This window comes from Amia ocellicauda, chromosome 14 (genome assembly GCF_036373705.1).
Source record: "Amia ocellicauda isolate fAmiCal2 chromosome 14, fAmiCal2.hap1, whole genome shotgun sequence".
NCBI lineage: Eukaryota > Metazoa > Chordata > Actinopteri > Amiiformes > Amiidae > Amia > Amia ocellicauda.
The window spans coordinates 4,230,073-4,247,152 of record NC_089863.1 but is presented as its reverse complement, the minus strand read 5'-3'; the positions used below and the strand labels follow the sequence as shown (position 1 = coordinate 4,247,152).

General features: G+C 50.2%; 1 protein-coding gene across 2 annotated transcripts; it reads right to left on the bottom strand.

Annotated features, from left to right (window-relative positions):
- Nucleotides 1-282: 282 nt before the first annotated feature.
- Nucleotides 283-12,829, bottom strand: LOC136768357 (active breakpoint cluster region-related protein; the record flags this gene model as incomplete). 2 transcript variants are annotated; one of them, XM_066722528.1, is given in 23 exon segments in its annotated part: nucleotides 283-649; nucleotides 787-928; nucleotides 1,138-1,243; nucleotides 1,470-1,604; nucleotides 2,554-2,693; nucleotides 2,819-2,928; nucleotides 3,021-3,077; nucleotides 3,184-3,297; nucleotides 3,795-3,892; nucleotides 4,145-4,219; nucleotides 4,410-4,505; nucleotides 4,630-4,705; nucleotides 4,897-5,022; nucleotides 5,172-5,316; nucleotides 5,538-5,659; nucleotides 5,787-5,924; nucleotides 6,269-6,321; nucleotides 6,604-6,658; nucleotides 6,890-6,997; nucleotides 7,305-7,490; nucleotides 11,337-11,441; nucleotides 12,116-12,243; nucleotides 12,699-12,829. In XM_066722528.1, coding segments are annotated over 23 exon segments (2,460 nt in total). In that variant the 3' UTR covers nucleotides 283-556.
- Between the last annotated feature and the right edge of the window lie 4,251 nt (nucleotides 12,830-17,080).

Sequence of the window (17,080 nt, the reverse complement as noted above, 5' to 3'; positions counted from 1 at the left end):
TAATAAGCAGCATTTGAACTTCATTCTCTGGAGATTTTGATTATTTCCTGATGCTTGTTGTTTTGATACGTGAGTTTATTCTTCTGTGCTGTCATTGTGTGTCAGTGTTGGCCATGTCAGCCACCGTAGGTCATTGTACAGATGCAGATGCACGCCTTGAGGGTCAGCGGGAGTGACCAACCGCTGCGCCGGCGTCTCGATGCCCTCGGACACACTCTTTATTGGGTCTGAGGTGTTGCTTTCCTCAGTTCGGGCACAATAATGACACAGAGAAACGCAGAAGACTATTTGTTCCATCTGTATTCATGAAAGAAGTGCAACAAAGAGGCCAACCAGTCTTTGGACTTCCTGGGAGGTCTGTGCAGTGAAGACGAAGGGGGAGAGGACAGCATGGCATTCGGACGGACAGTAGGTCAGTTCGCCACCGGCTCTGTTCCTCACAAGCACAATAACAACCACAACAATAATAAAATACTTTTCTATAATACACACCCAAGCAATAAATAAATTAGACCCTCCACCAGAAAGAGCGAGGGCTTGTTTGCACCAAGAAGGATCAGAACTCCGTATCCTCATCTGAATCCAGCGGTTCCACGGTCAGGGCGGGTGGTAGGCTCTCACACTGCAGGTAGAAAAACGCCACCTGGACCTGCGAGACACAGACACTGTGTCAAGGGCATGGAGACACACAAGTGTGTCACGTTGCAACGTTTTGATTGGGTCAGACGTTCCTGCCCCCAGGAGTTGGGGACTGTTTCCCCCCCAGTGTGGGGCCGGGTGACCTACCTGCACCACCACCTCCTGGGAGATGTCCACTTGGGGGCCGGTTTGCCCCAAGACCATCTGCGGGGGGCGAAGAAGGCTGGGTCCGAAGACTGTGGCCAGGTTCAGGGGGGTCATCTTGTTGATGTCCTGTTTCTCTGACACCCTGGGGAAGGAGAAGGAAATATGAGAGGCATCAGAAGAGAGAAAAGGCGTAGGGCAGGTTTAGGCAGTGTCCTTACACCAGGGTAGAGGGTAATTCCTGTCCTTGAGCTGAATGGGTGTTTATTCCACCTTCAGTGTCCTCATGATTTATTTGGAGTCAAATAACCCTGCAGGAACCATGTCCTCCCAGTCGGTTGGCCATCCACCCACCTTTTGAGATGGTGCATGAGGAAGAGGAAGGTGTTGCGGTTGACAGTGGGACAGGACTGCAGGATGGACAGCATGCAGCTGGTCTTGGCATCTCTGTCCTGGATTTCTGGAGAGGAGAGATGTTGGGCAAGCGGTGAGATGAAGCCAAAACCCAGCATCTCAGACCAGCCGGTATGCATGTTATAATAATAACTGCACACTGTAGCCCCTTTACTCCACACTGGGCCCCCAATACTCCACACTGTGGCCCCACTACTCCACAATGCTGTTAGGTTACGATCGGTTCACTGGTTGTTAAAGGTTAACCCTCGGCGGCCTAGTGCCTCACTGACCCAGGGCTTCGGTCAGGCTGTTGAAGTGCACAGGGGGAAAGAGGGGTTCAGGAAGCTCCCGGAAGTACAGCTTGAGGGTCCCGGAGACGGCATTGACGTCCATGTCCCGCAGGCGAGAGACAGCGTCCCGGAGACCTGGCAGACACACACACACACACACACACAAACACCAGTTAGACCACTTAGGAAGTCCTGTGTGTGGTATCGAAGCAAATGGCCAAGAACAGAATAGTTCTTCATTAGGTAGAATAATTTTAGAATAATGTAGAATCATCTAATTTAGTCAGGAATTTTGAATAACAAAATAACTGCAATCTTTTAAAAAGAGAGAAGCAGAGGGGAGATGAATTCACGCATCCCGCTTGTGTGATAGACAAATATGCAATATCGATGGGAACTGAAGTCAGGCTGAGATGATTTGGACTCTGGGAACTATTGTCCTACAGTGGGAGCTGGACTGGATGCACGGAGCAGTTGCTGGACTGTTAGGGAGGGTTTCTGAGCAGGGGCGGATCTACAGGGGGGCAAGGCGGGGCAGCTGCCCCCCCAACTTTAGTGCTTGCTCCCCCGCTGCCCCCCCAACCCACACACCGTGGACCAAACATTTTCAGATGCCCCCCCAGCTAAAATGGTCTAGAACCGCCACTGTTTCTGAGAGGGGGTTTACAACCACAGAGAGAAGAGGGGAGAGAGAGAGTGAGAGGGGGAGAGCAGAGAGAGATGGGGGAAGAGAGACAAGAGAGAAGAGAGAAGAGAGGAGAGAGGAGAGAGATGGGGGAAGAGGGAGAGATGAGAACAGGGGCAGAAGAGAGAAACGGGGAAGAGAGTGGAAATAAGGGAGATATGGGGAAAGAGGGGGAGGGAGAGAGAGAATAGAGGAGAGAGGAGGGCAGGAAGGGGGAGAGTGAACGGGAGAGAGGATAGAGGGGGTAGAGAGAGAGGAGAGGAGAAAGAGGGGGGAGAGGAGAGAGGGGGGTAGAGAGAGTCAGAGGGGGAGAGGGGGAGAGGGGGAGGAAGAGAGAAGAGAGGGGGAGAGCAGAGAGGAGAGAGGAGCGGGAGAGCCATTGAGGGCAGTGGTTCTCACTGGTGTTGAAGGCATTCTTTAGTGTCTGGATGTCGCTGGCACCTCCGGAGATGCGGTAGATGCCCACCTCCTCCATGCCCCTCCTCTCCACCTCCTCGATGCAAGAGCGCACAATATGGGGCACAAGCACACCCTCTTGCCTGCCAAGACACGGGACAACACGGGACCACACGGGACAACACAGGAAAACCCTTAGTCATTGGAAGAGCTTTACCGGCGGTGGTACGTACAGGTGGGCAGCCATTGTGTCAATGTTTGTACTCACTCTGCCACGAGGCCGATGAGAACCTTGAACACCTCGTGGCTCGGGGGTGGGGCGGAGCCGGGGGCTTCCAGGGTGTGGGCGGAGAACTTCAGCGAGAGGGACAGCTCTACCTGCGGGACACACAGAGGAGTGGATTTTGCGGCTGCGGGGTGCACCACAGGACAGTCCATGGGGAGTGGATCGGATATTAAACCCATCTGACCTGGTTGATGCTGACTGTCATCTTCCTCCACTTCTTCAGCAGTGCCCTGGCATCCAGCTGGGGAGGGAAGGGATGAAAGTAGTTTAAAACACAAGAATCTGTCTTTTTTTATATTATATTTATTTTTACCCGGGGTTGCTGGTGTTCGGCCGGGCCCACTCACCGGTACGGAGGCCTTGCCCAGTATCCGGTCCTCGGGGTTGCCATCCCCCCTCTCCGGCTGCTGCACGCACAGCACCCTCAGGCACCGCGTCTCGTCCACCTCCATGGAAAACTCCTGGCACACAGCAAGGCGACACACACACACACACACACACACTCAGTGTTGCTGCCAAGTTGTGAAATTTGCAGCCCCACCGATGGCACAATGTTGATATTTTCTCACTGTGGCAATTGTCTTCCTACCACTTCCTCCCATGTGTTCCCTTCTGTCTTTACGGTGTGTTGACCTGACTAGCTTGCACACCCCCTAAAAGACAGTGGTTGATGCAGTGACGTAGAATAGGTGGGTGGGACAGCCCCGATGGGAAAAATATGTGAACCAGTCGGCAATAAATCAACTGCAGTCAGCCACCCTTTCCCTGTGTGATAATCTGTTATCTGCTCTTCCCTCTCTCCCACTTTGCTGTGACGCTGTTGCTAGAAAAGATTCACGCCTCATCACTGGATTGATATCAGGGAAATTGCTGTCATGCATGGTGTGGGGGGTACTTAAGCTTTGAGGAGATTCCTCGGGGCCCCTAACGGCTAAGTTGCAGGGGGCCTCAGGCTCACCTCGTCCCACTGCGGCTCCAGGCAGCTCAGAGAAGCTCGCGTCTGCGCCTTGTTTTCAAAGAATTGGAATCCGTCCACCTCCAGACAGACATACAGACCTGTAGGTGGGGAGGGCAGAGGAGGGAAGGAGGGGCGGAGGCGTAGAGAGATGCAGGGAAGCGAGAGAGAGGGAGAGAGAGGAGACTGAAGTTACCGAACAGTTAGTGCTGTAATCCCAGTCCAAAACTTCTCATAACCTTCCCAGGTGCCCAGCAAAGTCAGTTGAGCCATCAGGATGACAAGTTAATGACCCTCACTAGTTATTCTCAAGTCTTCCCTTAAAGCCAAGCGTGGTGGACTACCATACTCACTTGCGGGCTCCTGCAGCCCAGCCGCCCCATGTACTGCCACACCGAGCGTCCCACACAGCGCGCCGTCCTTGGGGGCTGCGACAAGAGAGCACAGACGTTAGCACACAGCCGATTGAGCAGATCAATTCACGGCATTGTTGTTGTTCGTTTAAGGAAATCCAAAATCAACGACAAACGTTACAAGATGCCACTTAAAGTGATCCACGGTCAGGAGAGAATACATTACTGATGTGTAGCTAGGAAAGAAGAACAATGGGAGACCTACCAGGGGTGAGGCTGATGAGAGGGGGCTGGTGCACCATCCTCAATTTGACGCAGGAGCTGGTGAGGTTGAGCAGGTCGGGGGGCACAGTCTCCACACCTGAAACAGAGCCACAGTCACATGGGGCCCCCTGTACACGCCGAGGCCCTTCCGGATGCAGCACATTTAGGTCTGTCCCAGTACAGCGCCCACATCCCCACCCAGAAAGATTGTCTGGACTCACCCTCACCTTTCAGCTTCTCAATGGCCTCCCTCCACTCCGACAGCTCGTACAGGGAAGACAGCAGAAGCGTGTGGCTCTGTGGATGGTGAAGGGGGAGAAGGACCGTCAATCAGCCTCCTACGCATCAATCAATCACTCAATCAATACTTTGATTTGGACATGCAATGTGGTTCCCTAATAGACCCTTGATACCAGTTGAACAAGAACAGAAGAGTTTTGTGGTTGGATGATTGTCCAGTCCAGTTAAGTACAGTCCAGTCCAGTTACCTTGCCATTGGGGCTGTGCAGCTCCAGGGGGATTGTGGGGGAATGCGTCAGCAGCTGTAGCTCATACTCCTGCATCTTCCGGCGGGATCTGTCAATTGTACGTGCCCCCGACACACGGCCCCCTTTCTGTCAATGCAGACGCACACAGTTTACACACAATTAGAGAGAGAGAGAGAGAGAGAGGGTGGGATGAGAGAGAGACAGGTGCAGACAGGGATTAATTTCTCCTTCACAGTCCCGCTCCCAAACAACTTATCCCCAGTTCCCCTGCTCACCGACTGCTGCTCAATCTCCTGCCTGAGCTGGAACATCTTCTCCCTGGTGTGGTTGACCTCGGCGGGCAGTTCCTGCTCCCGGCCCCACTGGAGCCTCAGGCCCGCCAGTGGGAGATACCAGCCGAAGCGGTACTGGGCCTGCTTTCTGCCAGGACACACACACACACACACACAGCGATCACATCAGCGCTCAGAGCCAGGGGCGCCATTTTGTAAGACTTTAAACAGGCCGTTCTACAGCTCCTTTGCGTTCCCCATCAGGGCCGCGGTTTGCCAAGTCTGATTCTTCCTCTCCTCCCCCACTGTTGTGTGTCCTGTGCCATGCCAACACCACCCGCATTACCCACAATCCCTGGCGGTACCCACCCGGCCCAGCCACCCTTGAGCTTGGCGCACAGCAGCAGGTCAGTGTAGAGGAAGATGTGGCGCAGGCTGCGGACTCCCTCTGAGAAGTCCACCAGGAACCCATCCTTCACCAGCTGCCGGTTCTGTGGGTAGGAGAGGGGCGGCACGCGGCCGGGGGTTAGGGTCTTCCCTGCGGGGGAGTGTGGGGCAGTTCTCACGAGGGTGTGGTGCTCACAGCATGACCCAGTCCAGCCCAGTCGGCCCTCTCACCTGGCCCTTGCTCAGGGTGACGGATGACTTCTTCTGCGATTCCTCATTCACCCCCGACAGGAAGCTGCTGGAGATGCGCAGGGCCTCCTGGAGCAGGGGGCAGTCGGGGTGGTCTGGGGGGGTATGCTTCAACAGATCCTGCCAGAGAGAGAGAGAGAGGTGAGGGTGTCCAATCAGTCCAATCTCTTACAACTGAGATGTTTTTGTGGTTGCTAGAAAACAATTAGGCCACTTCTCAAAAGCTTCCTCTAGCTGACACTGGATTTGTTTATTGATATGAGATTTGTAAGTGTGTGTGTGTACAGTGTCTAAATCTGAAGCAGTCCAGACCACGCCCTGTTTCCAGACAGGACTGCAGTTTGGGTGCTTCAAAGACAGCCTTGTCCAGCACAGATCCTTCACTTCCCTTTAACGCCAGGGGGTTATTTTTTGGTACGAGTTTTTAAATGTTGGCCATCACCGTACGTGTCCGTGGTACTCACATGTAACACCAGTGTGGTCTTGGTAACACGGTCCAACGGCTTGTAGAGTAGAGCTGCAGGGGAGACACAGAGAGCTCTGAATCCATAGGAGGAGGAAGAGGAGAACTGGGCCAGAACTTGGCAATAGACCAGTGATTAATTAAAAAATAGGGGGAAGAGTTATTCTGCTCAGGATCTATAGTATTTGTATTTCTGAAATGGGGCTTTACAGGTTAGTGACCGACCAGGACAAAGGAGACTACAAGCTTCTGGACAAGCTGTTTGCTGTTCGGAATGTCCAAGGATGGAGGGATGAGGAGGAGGAAAGACACGAAGAGAGCGGGCTTTGCTCTTACCTTCGAAGGTGTACATGGTCTTGGAGTTGTCAGATCCTTTGAAGGACATCATGCTCTGCATGCCCAGAGAAGGAAATTAAACTGACAGTGTTACAAGTTTGCGAGCCGAGCAGCGGTCTCCCATGCCCCCCCACCCCCTCCACACCTCGAGCGCTGGCCCTGTGTCTCAGTGCTTGTGTCTATGGCTGTTGGAGGACCTTTATCTCTGTTACGTTAGGTGTGAGTAACGTACTATAACGTCAATTCTGTCTTCTAAAGCGGTTTTACAGTGTCAAGGAGCCCCTACCTCCGCCAGCGTCTTGAAGCGTGTGTCCGTCTGTGTGCACTTGCGCACTGTCTCCAGGGCGCTCTCGTAGTTGTCGATGAAGCCTCGGTACACCCCCAGCTGACTGACCTGGAAGCGAAAGATCGTGAGATACCTTACAGTGGCTCTCCAGGCCCATATTCATGGGCAGCCTTGGACCTTTAGATTATGGGTGCGTTCCTATAGCACAGTAGGCCACAAATTCAATTACAACATATGACTTTTTGGTCCACTACATTATATAAGTGAGGGGTGACTTCTTCTGAGACTCAGGGGACATTTAAATTGGGTGTTGATTCAACGTGAAACATCTGTGAACTGTGGAATGAAGGACTGAGGCATTGGGATTATGGCCCATTGCCTTGGCTATAGAGCGTGGGACTAATGGGAGCCCTACCATCTTCTGGAAGACGTCCCCCACTGGTGTCTGCAGCTCCCCGGGCCCGAGTCGCTCTCTCAGGCTGTTGTAGAAGTCCCTGTGCAGGTCCCGCAGCTCTGGCACCTGGTAGAACACCGTCCGGATCTCCTGGTTGGACAGCACGGGCTGGGAGGTGCACGCCGTGGCCTTCAGGGCTTTCATCGGCTGCGGGAGACAAGAGAGGGGCATGGAAGCTGGATTCCTGTTGGCCGCGAACAGAAGGATTGGGCTTAAAGGGACGATCGACCGTTTACAGGAAGAGGCGGGTGAATTTATTTACATTCAGTGCTGACTGTTATATATAATAAAACCCTCTGCAGGAGCCAAAAATAGGAAGGGGGGTAGAAGGAGGAAATGGAAGATGGAAGAATTTAAATAGATTGTTCTCTTTCTCGTTTAGACCGCGGTCCCTGGTCTATTTTGGAAGCAGTCCTCCATATTTCCACATTGTTTTACACCACCTCTGTGCTGCCAAGCTCCTGCTCCCTGTCCCTCCTTTTGTGTACAGACCAGAGACACACCAGAACAGGGCGCAGGACACCCTCCCCCGGGGCGCAGGACTCCACCGGGACTCTGTGAGAGGAGGTGTCTTGTTGTCAGAAGTGTTGTAGTGTAGCCAAGAGACGCACTGTGCTGACTCTGCACCCTGTGTGTTGAGCAAGCCCCACTTGGTAAGAGAAGGGGAACTCCAGCACGGGCCAACTTCTCAGTTTTTACGCCAGCACGTGCATCCTCCCCACCCCACATGCTTTGGTTTGTTTGTTTGTCTGACCTTCCGGCTGTGAGTGAAAACAAAAATAACACAGTAACAACCACGAGGATTGGCACAATGAACCCCTTTCTGACTGCTAACTGCTTCAGTCCTGAGAGACGGTGTGCTTCAGTTTCCCAGTCCCTCGCTACGAACACCACATGTTTCCGAGGGGGGTAGATTTTGTGATACAGAAGGAATAATCCGCACCCTCCTTATGAACGACCAACCCCTCCCCCTCGGTCGATTTAGGTCATTGAAAATAGACAATGGGCTTCTCTTTTTTAACCGTCTGCAAGCGAAAGCGCCGGCAGCTGATACCAGAGACGGGGAAGTGATCTCTGAAGGCCCAGAGTGAAGAAAGCAGAAGTTCCGGCGAGAACAGGGAAGTTTAGAGAAGCCGACTGATGCTTGTGTGAGAGAGATGTGTGACTGTGTGTGCGTGTGTCTGTAAATTTGAGTGTGTGGGTCTGCGTGTGTGTGTGTGTGTGTGTGAGTATATATGTGAGAGTGTCTGTATGTGAGAGTGTGTGTGTGTGTGTGTGTGTGTGTCTGTGTGTGAGAGTGTGTGTGTGTGTGAGTGTGTCTTTAAATGGGCGTGTTTGTGTGTGTGTGAGTCTGTATGTGAAAGTGTGTGTGTGTATGTATTTGACAGTGTGTGTATGTATGTGAGAGAGTGTGTGTGTCTGTATGTGAGAGTGTGTGAGTGTGTCTTTATGTGAGCATCTGTGTGTGTGTGTGTGTGTGTGTGTGAGAGTGTGTGAGTGTCTGTGTGAGAGTGTGAGTCTGTGTGTGAGAGTGTGTGTGTTTGAATATATGTGAGAGTGTGTGTTTAATCTCACTGAGAGTGAAAACAATGTCTGTCCCTGAAGGACCCAGCCGTCCCCGTCCCTCACACACCCTGAACCGGTCAAACCGCTTAGCCTCTGCATCCCCGCAGAGCTGAGAGACCTCAACAGGAAGCTCAGCCAGATCGCCATGTTGATAGATCATGCAGCACATCCATCCCTGATAAGAGAGTGCCGTATCTAAAGATCCCGCCGAGCAAGGGGTGCTGACTCACTGCCGGCGACTGGCCTGCAGGCGGGTGCGAGCTTCTGACAACAGCCGAGGAACCCGTTGTTTTTCCGTGTGTGTCTCCAGCCAGACCACCAGCACCGTAGCCCGAACTGCGACCTGCTCAGATTTTACCCCTGGCATTGCTAAGCAGAATGCAGCTGGGCAAGAGGGTGGTAACTCCCAGCCATGTCCCGACTACAAGGCATGGGACTTTTAGACCAGTACTGGTCCCTGTTTATCTGGCTGAGAGGTGCCTGATTTAGCATGGCAAGAAGGCTGTGACCGCGGACACATATTCTGGGACCATGACAGGCATAGGTTTAGGGGGGAAGGTGGCAACGTGTCCCCCCAAATGCTGAGAAAATGTTAATTTGCCCCCCCAGAAAGGTATGGCCAGGTCCAAAGGCATAGTGAATAAAGGTGCCATTTCCATATGGAACATGTTTCCTCCTACTTCTAAGACACGTTCATTGATAGTCGATATTTATGAGGCAGAGCACTGCATGCTGGGAAAAGAGATGTCGTTTGGTGCCCAATGGGTAGATGGAAGTAAAGCGCGAGGCCAAGACCATCCAACCCCCCGACCGTTCGTTTAAAACGCCACTAGACAAAACATTTCTGTCTGTATTTGATCTTTTTACTGGTCTGATCCTGCTCTGAATCTAAATCTTAGTGTAGAGCGTGATTAGTTTGGGGAAGTGGGCAAGTAATTTCTGTCCTAAATGAAGAATGTGTCTGTGTGTGTGCGCATGTGTTTTCTGTGAGCGTGTGCGCATGTGTGTGCAAGCTTGTGGTGGTACCTCTATTAGCCCACAGGGGAGCTCGTGGGAAATCGCCCCGGGCACAGGAGGAAGTGGTGGTGAAATGGGTTTTCTCTGCTTTTCAGAAGATGGCCCAATTCACTCGCTGTCTAAAAATAGCATCCAGAGGGTGTGTGTGAGAAGAGGAAAAGCAAAAACTAAACAATCTTAGTGCTTTCAAAGAGCACTGTTTCTGAGCGCGTGGGCTGCCCTGCAGAGGCTGGCACCCCACTGACAGCACCGTCTCAGGCCCCAGTGTCGGGTCACTCTTTATGCCCCCCCATGGTTCTTTTCATGCACCATCCCAGTCACGATGTCAGGTGGGGAGGTTTCAGAGTCAGGGTGGACATTCAGTTAGAAGAATGCAATGCTGGTTGGGAACGTACATGGGATTTGTACTGTATTTCATCTTTTCACATAAAGTGCTTCCGAATGCTGTGCTGAATCGGTAACTTGTGTCAGTGTACTGAGTGTACTGCTTTGTATCATATTCAATCATATTTTACTGTTACTTTGTTGAGTATTTTACTGTTGCTTTCTATCGTAATTAACTGTGACATTGTTCCATATTTTACTGTTGCTTTGTTACGTATTTTACTGTCACTTTATTGTGTATTCTACTGTTGCTTTGTATAGTATTTAACTATTGCTTTGTTGCATATTTCACTGTTGCTTTGTTGCGTATTTTACTGTTGCTTGGTTCCATGTTACTGTTGCTTTGTTGCGTATTTTACTGTTGCTTTGTTGCGTATTTTACTGTTGCTTTGTTCCATTTTACTGTTGCTTTGTTCCATATTTTACTATTTCTTTGTTTCATACTTCACTGTTGCTTTGTCATGTATTTTACCGTTACTTTGTTTCATACTTTACTGTTGCTTTGTTACATATTTTACTGTCACTTTGTTGTGTATTCTACTGTTGCTTTGTATTGTATTTAACTATTGCTTTGTTTCATACTTTACTGTTGCTTTGTTGCGTATTTTACTGTTACTTTGTTTCATACTTTACTGTTGCTTTGTTGCATATTTTACTGTTACTTTGTTTCATACTTTACTGTTACTTTGTTGCGTATTGTACTGTTAACTTTTTTCATATTTTACTGTGCGCAGCTGGATTTTACTCTGCTCTACTACATTGTAAGGTACTACACTATTTAGCCCTGTACTTTGCTGCAGTGCACTGTTCTCTATTCGGTTATGCTGGATCGGACTATACTGCTCTGTTCTGCCCTATTCTGCCCTGTTCTGCCAGTTTGTAAAAGGAAGAGAGTGGGCAGGTGGCCAGGTGAGCACGCACAAGGTCTCAGTTATGTAGGTGTGACTCAAGCTCGAAAAAGGTCGGTGAACACAGGGGGAGTGATGCATCATCACGTGTCCCGGGACGGTTCTCTCTCTCACTTACCGTGAGCAGGGTCTCCAGCTCGGTCAGGTACAGCTCCTCGCTGGCCAGGATGCTGCGTAGGACCACCAGCCGCCTCTGCAGCATCTTCTCCGGGTCCCATCCCGTCTGGAACACAAACCAGCTGTCAGTCTACAGTCCTACAGTCTACATATGTGCTGTGCCACTCCCAAGGGACCAGTTTGGTCTCGGCGTGCACTGGGGATATGTCGGTTGTGTCACGCGTGATACTGGTGCCCAGAACAGCGTGCACAGTAATGAGTAACTTATGACCATAACCTATAGTGGCTCAAAGGGAGCTGTTTTTAAACAGACCTAGAGGAACTCCCTGCCGGTAAAGGGAACTTGAGTCGCTGACATTACTGCCGCCTGGATGCCCTGAACAGCTGCCAGAGCTTTGGTGGATAAGAGCCACCAGGCTTTCTCATGGACCGAGTGCCAGGCGGGTCTGATTTTCTGTGAAGCCAACTAATCTAAACATTTGAATTATTCTGAAGGGAGTTGACTGACAATCTCAAGGGCAATTTAACAAGTCCAGGACTTGGATTCTCCCAGCTTTTTGTCCACTAAAACCATAAAAAATAAATAAATCAGTCAATAGGTACGGTCTAATGAAGCCAATTTGTATTTCAATTCAGGTTTCAATGGAGCAACAGAGAGCTCATTTGGGGACCACAACCAGAGGGCCCCCGGGGGCCTCCAGTGTGTCAACGTACTAGTTCCATGACTAGAGCTGGCCCACTGCTTCTGTGTTGGGGTAGAGGCGGGGCAGGGGGACTCACCGGGGTGTCAGGGAAGTCTGCGCTGAAGCTGCGCTGGGGGCTGAAGAGGGACGGCGTGATGGGCGGCAAGTCCTCATCCCCGTCCACCCCGAATACATCCTCCAGTACGTCGGGCTCCAGCTCAGGCACTGGCGGAGAGAGAGAGACACAGAGAGGATGCACTGCGGTCACGACTGGGGCTCACTGTGCCAAGGAGCAGATTTCAGTGTGTAAAGCAATCTGTGGCTTTATTGTTTGATAGATGTACCATTTCCAGTCCCAATGGGAGGACCTACAGAAAAGCAGTGCTAGATATGATCTCTTTAGCAGTACCTCAAGGAGAGAAAGGGGGTGGTTGTTAAATTGAGCTAAAATGTGTTTTTTTCACCGTAAAGATATGGGTTGTCTAATCCTGGCGAGTGTGGCCATGTGAAGGGTGTTTCTTATTGTATGAGAGATTATATTTCTAACAGTTTGTGCAGCCAGACATCTCTTAACCAGTAACAGACACCCTTCACACAAGCAGTTGACTTTTTGAACGTGCTGTGACCTACGGTGTGAATCTAACACTGTGGCTCTGTAAAGATGCGCTCGCTGCTCGTACCAGGGATGCTGTAGGCTTGCAGGTAGTCCACTGCTTCGTTGTACACTTCCATCCTGGGGGGATGCAAGCATGGGCTTCAGGCCGTGGTGTCTTTCCCAGATCCTGATGGAGGGAGGGACCTAAAGACACCCCTGGGACAGAGGCAGTAAACTACAAGGTTACAACCCACAAGAAAATAAGACGGAGCTCAATGTGGGACATCTATAAGCTTGAGATGGTCAAGGGCATGCAGCTGGGTGGATATGAAGTGGGGTGGGAAGCCCTGGACACTGAGAGGGTGGGGGTAGGCAGAAGGGCAAAGGGGGTCCTGTTGGAGGTCTCTCCTCCAACCCCTGGGCTCCCATCACAACCTGGGAACAAGGCAGTATAATGAAGGAATGGTTCAATTAGGGAACAGTCGAGGTGGAAGGTCAGTGCCAACATAGCCTCTGCACTCTCATATCGCAGGTGTTGTTTTCACCAGTTGTTTTCATGGTCCTGCGCTAAAGGGAAGGGACATTGTAGGACAGGACAGGACAGCAAGGGACACTATAGGGCAGGACCAGACCCGACAGCATCTTCCAACTGTCTGTGACTCAGAGGAGGCGTTAAAGTTTCCTGACACTGAACCTGTTGCTCTATGGCTTGGGGCTGGTCAGGGGTCGGCAGTGTGAAATGTGGTCGGCCCAAGAGTGAATGTGTCCAGTTCCTGCAAAAGACGTGTTGAAGGCGCGAGGGCACACTTTGTGAAGCATTTTAACCACATCTGTCTACAACAGCGTGCTCTGTGTCTATAAATGCATAGTTGAGTGTGTGTGTGTGTGTGTGTGTGTGTGTGTGTGTGTACTGATCTACAGTTAGGTCCATATATGTTTTTTTCACAGTGACACAATTGTCATCATTTTGGCTGTGTATGCCACCACAATGGATTTAAAAGGAAACAATTAAGATGTGCTTTAAATGTAGACGTTCATCTTTAATTTGAGGATAATTACATCCAAATTTGGTTAATGGTGTAGGAATTACACACATTTTTATATGTGGTCCCCCCAATTTTAGGGGCTCAAAAGTAATTAGACAATTGGCTGCTCAGCTGTTCCATGGCCAGGTGTGTGTTAGTCCCTCATTAGTTAAATTACAGGTAAGCAGTTAAAAGGTCTAGACTTGATTTCAATTGTGGCATTTGCATTTGGAATCTGTTGCTGTTAACCCTCACTATGAAGTCCAAAGAGCTGCCACTGCGAGTGAAGCAAGCCATCATTAGGCTGAGAAATCAAAACTAACCAATCAGAGAGATACCAAAAACATTAGGTGTGGCCAAACCAACTATTTGGTACATTCTTAAATAGACAGAACGCACTGGTGAGCTCGGGAATACCATAAGGACTGGATGACCATGGAGAACTGTGGTGGATGACAAAAGACAGTTGGCCAGATCAAGAACACCCTCCAGGAGGTAGGCGTATCTGTGTCAAAGTCAATAATCAAGAGAAGACTTCACCAGAGTAAATACAGAGGGTTTACCACAAGATGGAAACAGGAAACAGGAAGACCAGATTAGAGTTTGCCATAAAAAACATCTCAAGAACCCTGTACAGTCCTGGAACAACATCCTATGGACAGATGAGACAAAGATCAACTTGTACCAGAATGATGGGAAGATGGGAAGAGCATGGAGAAGAGAAGGAACTGCTCATGATCCGAAGCATACCACCTCATCTGTGAAACATGTTATTGCATGGGCATGTATGGCTGCCAAGGGAACTGGTTCTGACAAAAGTAGCAGGATGAATTCTGAAGTGTATAGGGCTATATTATCTGTTCAGATTCAGCCAAATGCTTCAGAACTCATTGGACAGCACAGTGCAGATGGACAATGACCCGAAGCATATTGTGAAAGCAACCCAATACTTTTTTAAGGCAAAGAAGTGGAATGTTCTGCAATGGCCAAGTCAGTCACCTGACCTGAATCCAATTGAGCAGCATTTCACTTGCTGAAGGCAGAACTGAAGGCAAAACACCCCAAGAACAAGCAGGAACTAAACACAGCTGCAGTACAGGCCTGGCAGAGCATTACCAGGGAAGAAACCCAGCATCTGGTGATGAAACTCACAATTTAATTCATGATTATTTTAGTTTGTACAATTACCTTTGAGCCCCTAAAATTGGGGGGACCACATATAAAAATGGGTGTAATTCCTACACTGTTCACCCAATTTGGATGTAACTACCCTCAAATTAAAGATGAAAGTCTACACTTAAAGGACATCTTGATCAATTCCTTTCAAATTCATTGTGGTGGCGTACAGAGCCAAAAGGATGACAGTTATGTCACTGTCTAAATATTTATGGACCTAACTGTATTTTTGATGATTTAACCAAATGAACAAATGAACAGAACGTGTGTTGCTATGGCGGGTCATTAGTGATGAAATTAAGATACACATCTTCATAATCAGCCACATCTATATTGTGGGTCTCCTTTTCCGTTTCTACAACAAACACTATAAACTAGTAGGCTTCTTCATTCATGGAAACCTAGCACACAAACACCACGTTCAGAAAGACGGCAACCGTGTGGGATGTGTGTTGTGTCTAAGTTGTGTCCGGCTTCCGCACAGCTCACTCCACTGAAACGGCTCTCCTGGCTGTCACTGACTCCCTCAGCCGCGCTCGGGCAGCCTCCCTCTCCTCAGTCCTCATCCTCCTTGACCTCTCTGCAGCATTTGACACCGTCAATCACTCCATCCTCCTCCCCTGCCTCGCTGACCTTGGAATCTCTGGGACTGCTCTCACCTGGTTCTCCTCCTACGTCAGCGACCGATCCTACCAAGTGACATGGCGAGGCTCCTCATCCACCCCCCAACCTCTCCTCACAGGTGTTCCACAAGGCTCCGTCCTGGGCCCGCTCCTGTTCTCTCTCTACACTCGCTCCCTGGGCCCCCTCATCGCTTCCCATGGCTTCTTCTACCACTTCTATGCTGATGATGCCCAGATCTTCCTGTCTTTTCCCTCTTCTGACCCTCTCATCCCCTCACGCATCTCTTCCTGCTTGTCTGCCATTTCCGCCTGGATGCACTCGCACCACCTCAAGCTCAACCTCTCCAAATCAGATCTCCTCTTTTTCCCCCAATCTTGCTCACCTTCTGCTGACCTCCCCATCTCGATCCCCTTGGAATCCACCACACTCTCTCCTTCTTCTTCCGCTAAAAATCTAGGAGTGACCCTCGATCCTGCACTCTCCTTCTCCCAGCACATCACCACGCTGACATGTACCTGCAGATTCTTCCTGAGCAACATACACCGGATCCGTCCCTTCCTCACCGACTACTCGACTCAGCTGCTCGTCCAGTCCCTGGTCCTCTCCCGCCTGGATACTGCAACTCCCTCCTGGCCGGCCTGCCTGCATCCACTACCCGCCGCTCCAGCTCATCCAGAACTCTGCGGCTCGTCTGGTGTCTCTCTGCCCGATTCACACGCTACTCCACTGCTCCGCTCCCTCCACTGGCTCCCGATAGCGGCACGCATTCAGTTCAAGACTTTGACCCTCACCTACCGCTGTCTCGACCACACTGCACCAAGATACCTTCAGACCCTCGTCTCTCCATACATCCCCTCCAGACCACTGCGCTCCTCCAGTGCCAGAAGACTAACTCTGCCTCCTCTCCACTCCTCTTCCTCCAGAGCCGCTCCTTCTCATCCCTGAACCCTAAGTGGTGGAACGACCTGCCCACCGAAGTCAAAACAGCAGAGTCCCTGACCTCATTCTGGCGCTTACTCAAGACGCATCTCTTCCGACAGCACTTGTAATATTAGTCCTCTATCCCTGCTAGATAGCACTTCAGCTTATTATGCTCCTCACATTCTTGATTGTTTTCCTCCTTGCTCCCTTTCCCGTAGCCCATGTCTGTGACCCTACATCTTGACAGCACTTAGCTTTCACCGTCCAGGATGTAGGAAGTCTCTTACTGTACTTTAAATTGTAAATTGGAATCTGTAAAATGTATTTTGAATTGTTATGTTTTAGCTAAGTTGAACTTGTAATGATTGATGCCTTGTACTTCTCTGTATTTTTGCACTTATGTTGTAAGTCGCCCTGGATAAGGGCGTCTGCCAAGAAATAAAAATAATAATAATAATAATAATAAAAGTAAACAACAAAAGCAGCACACTGTTTTTAGGACATGCTTTTTTAGTATCTTCACAGCACCGAACTTTACTGCCCCTGCGCCGTCTGAGCAGTACAAGGTAACAACTGAAATTTAACTCTTGCCATACCAGTGCTCTTGTAACCGACATGTGGAACTACACACTCTTCAATGACACCCTTTACTTCGCGCCTGCTCACATTCACACTTGCCTCGAACTTAACACGTTCCCTGTTGGCGTGTCAATAACACGTG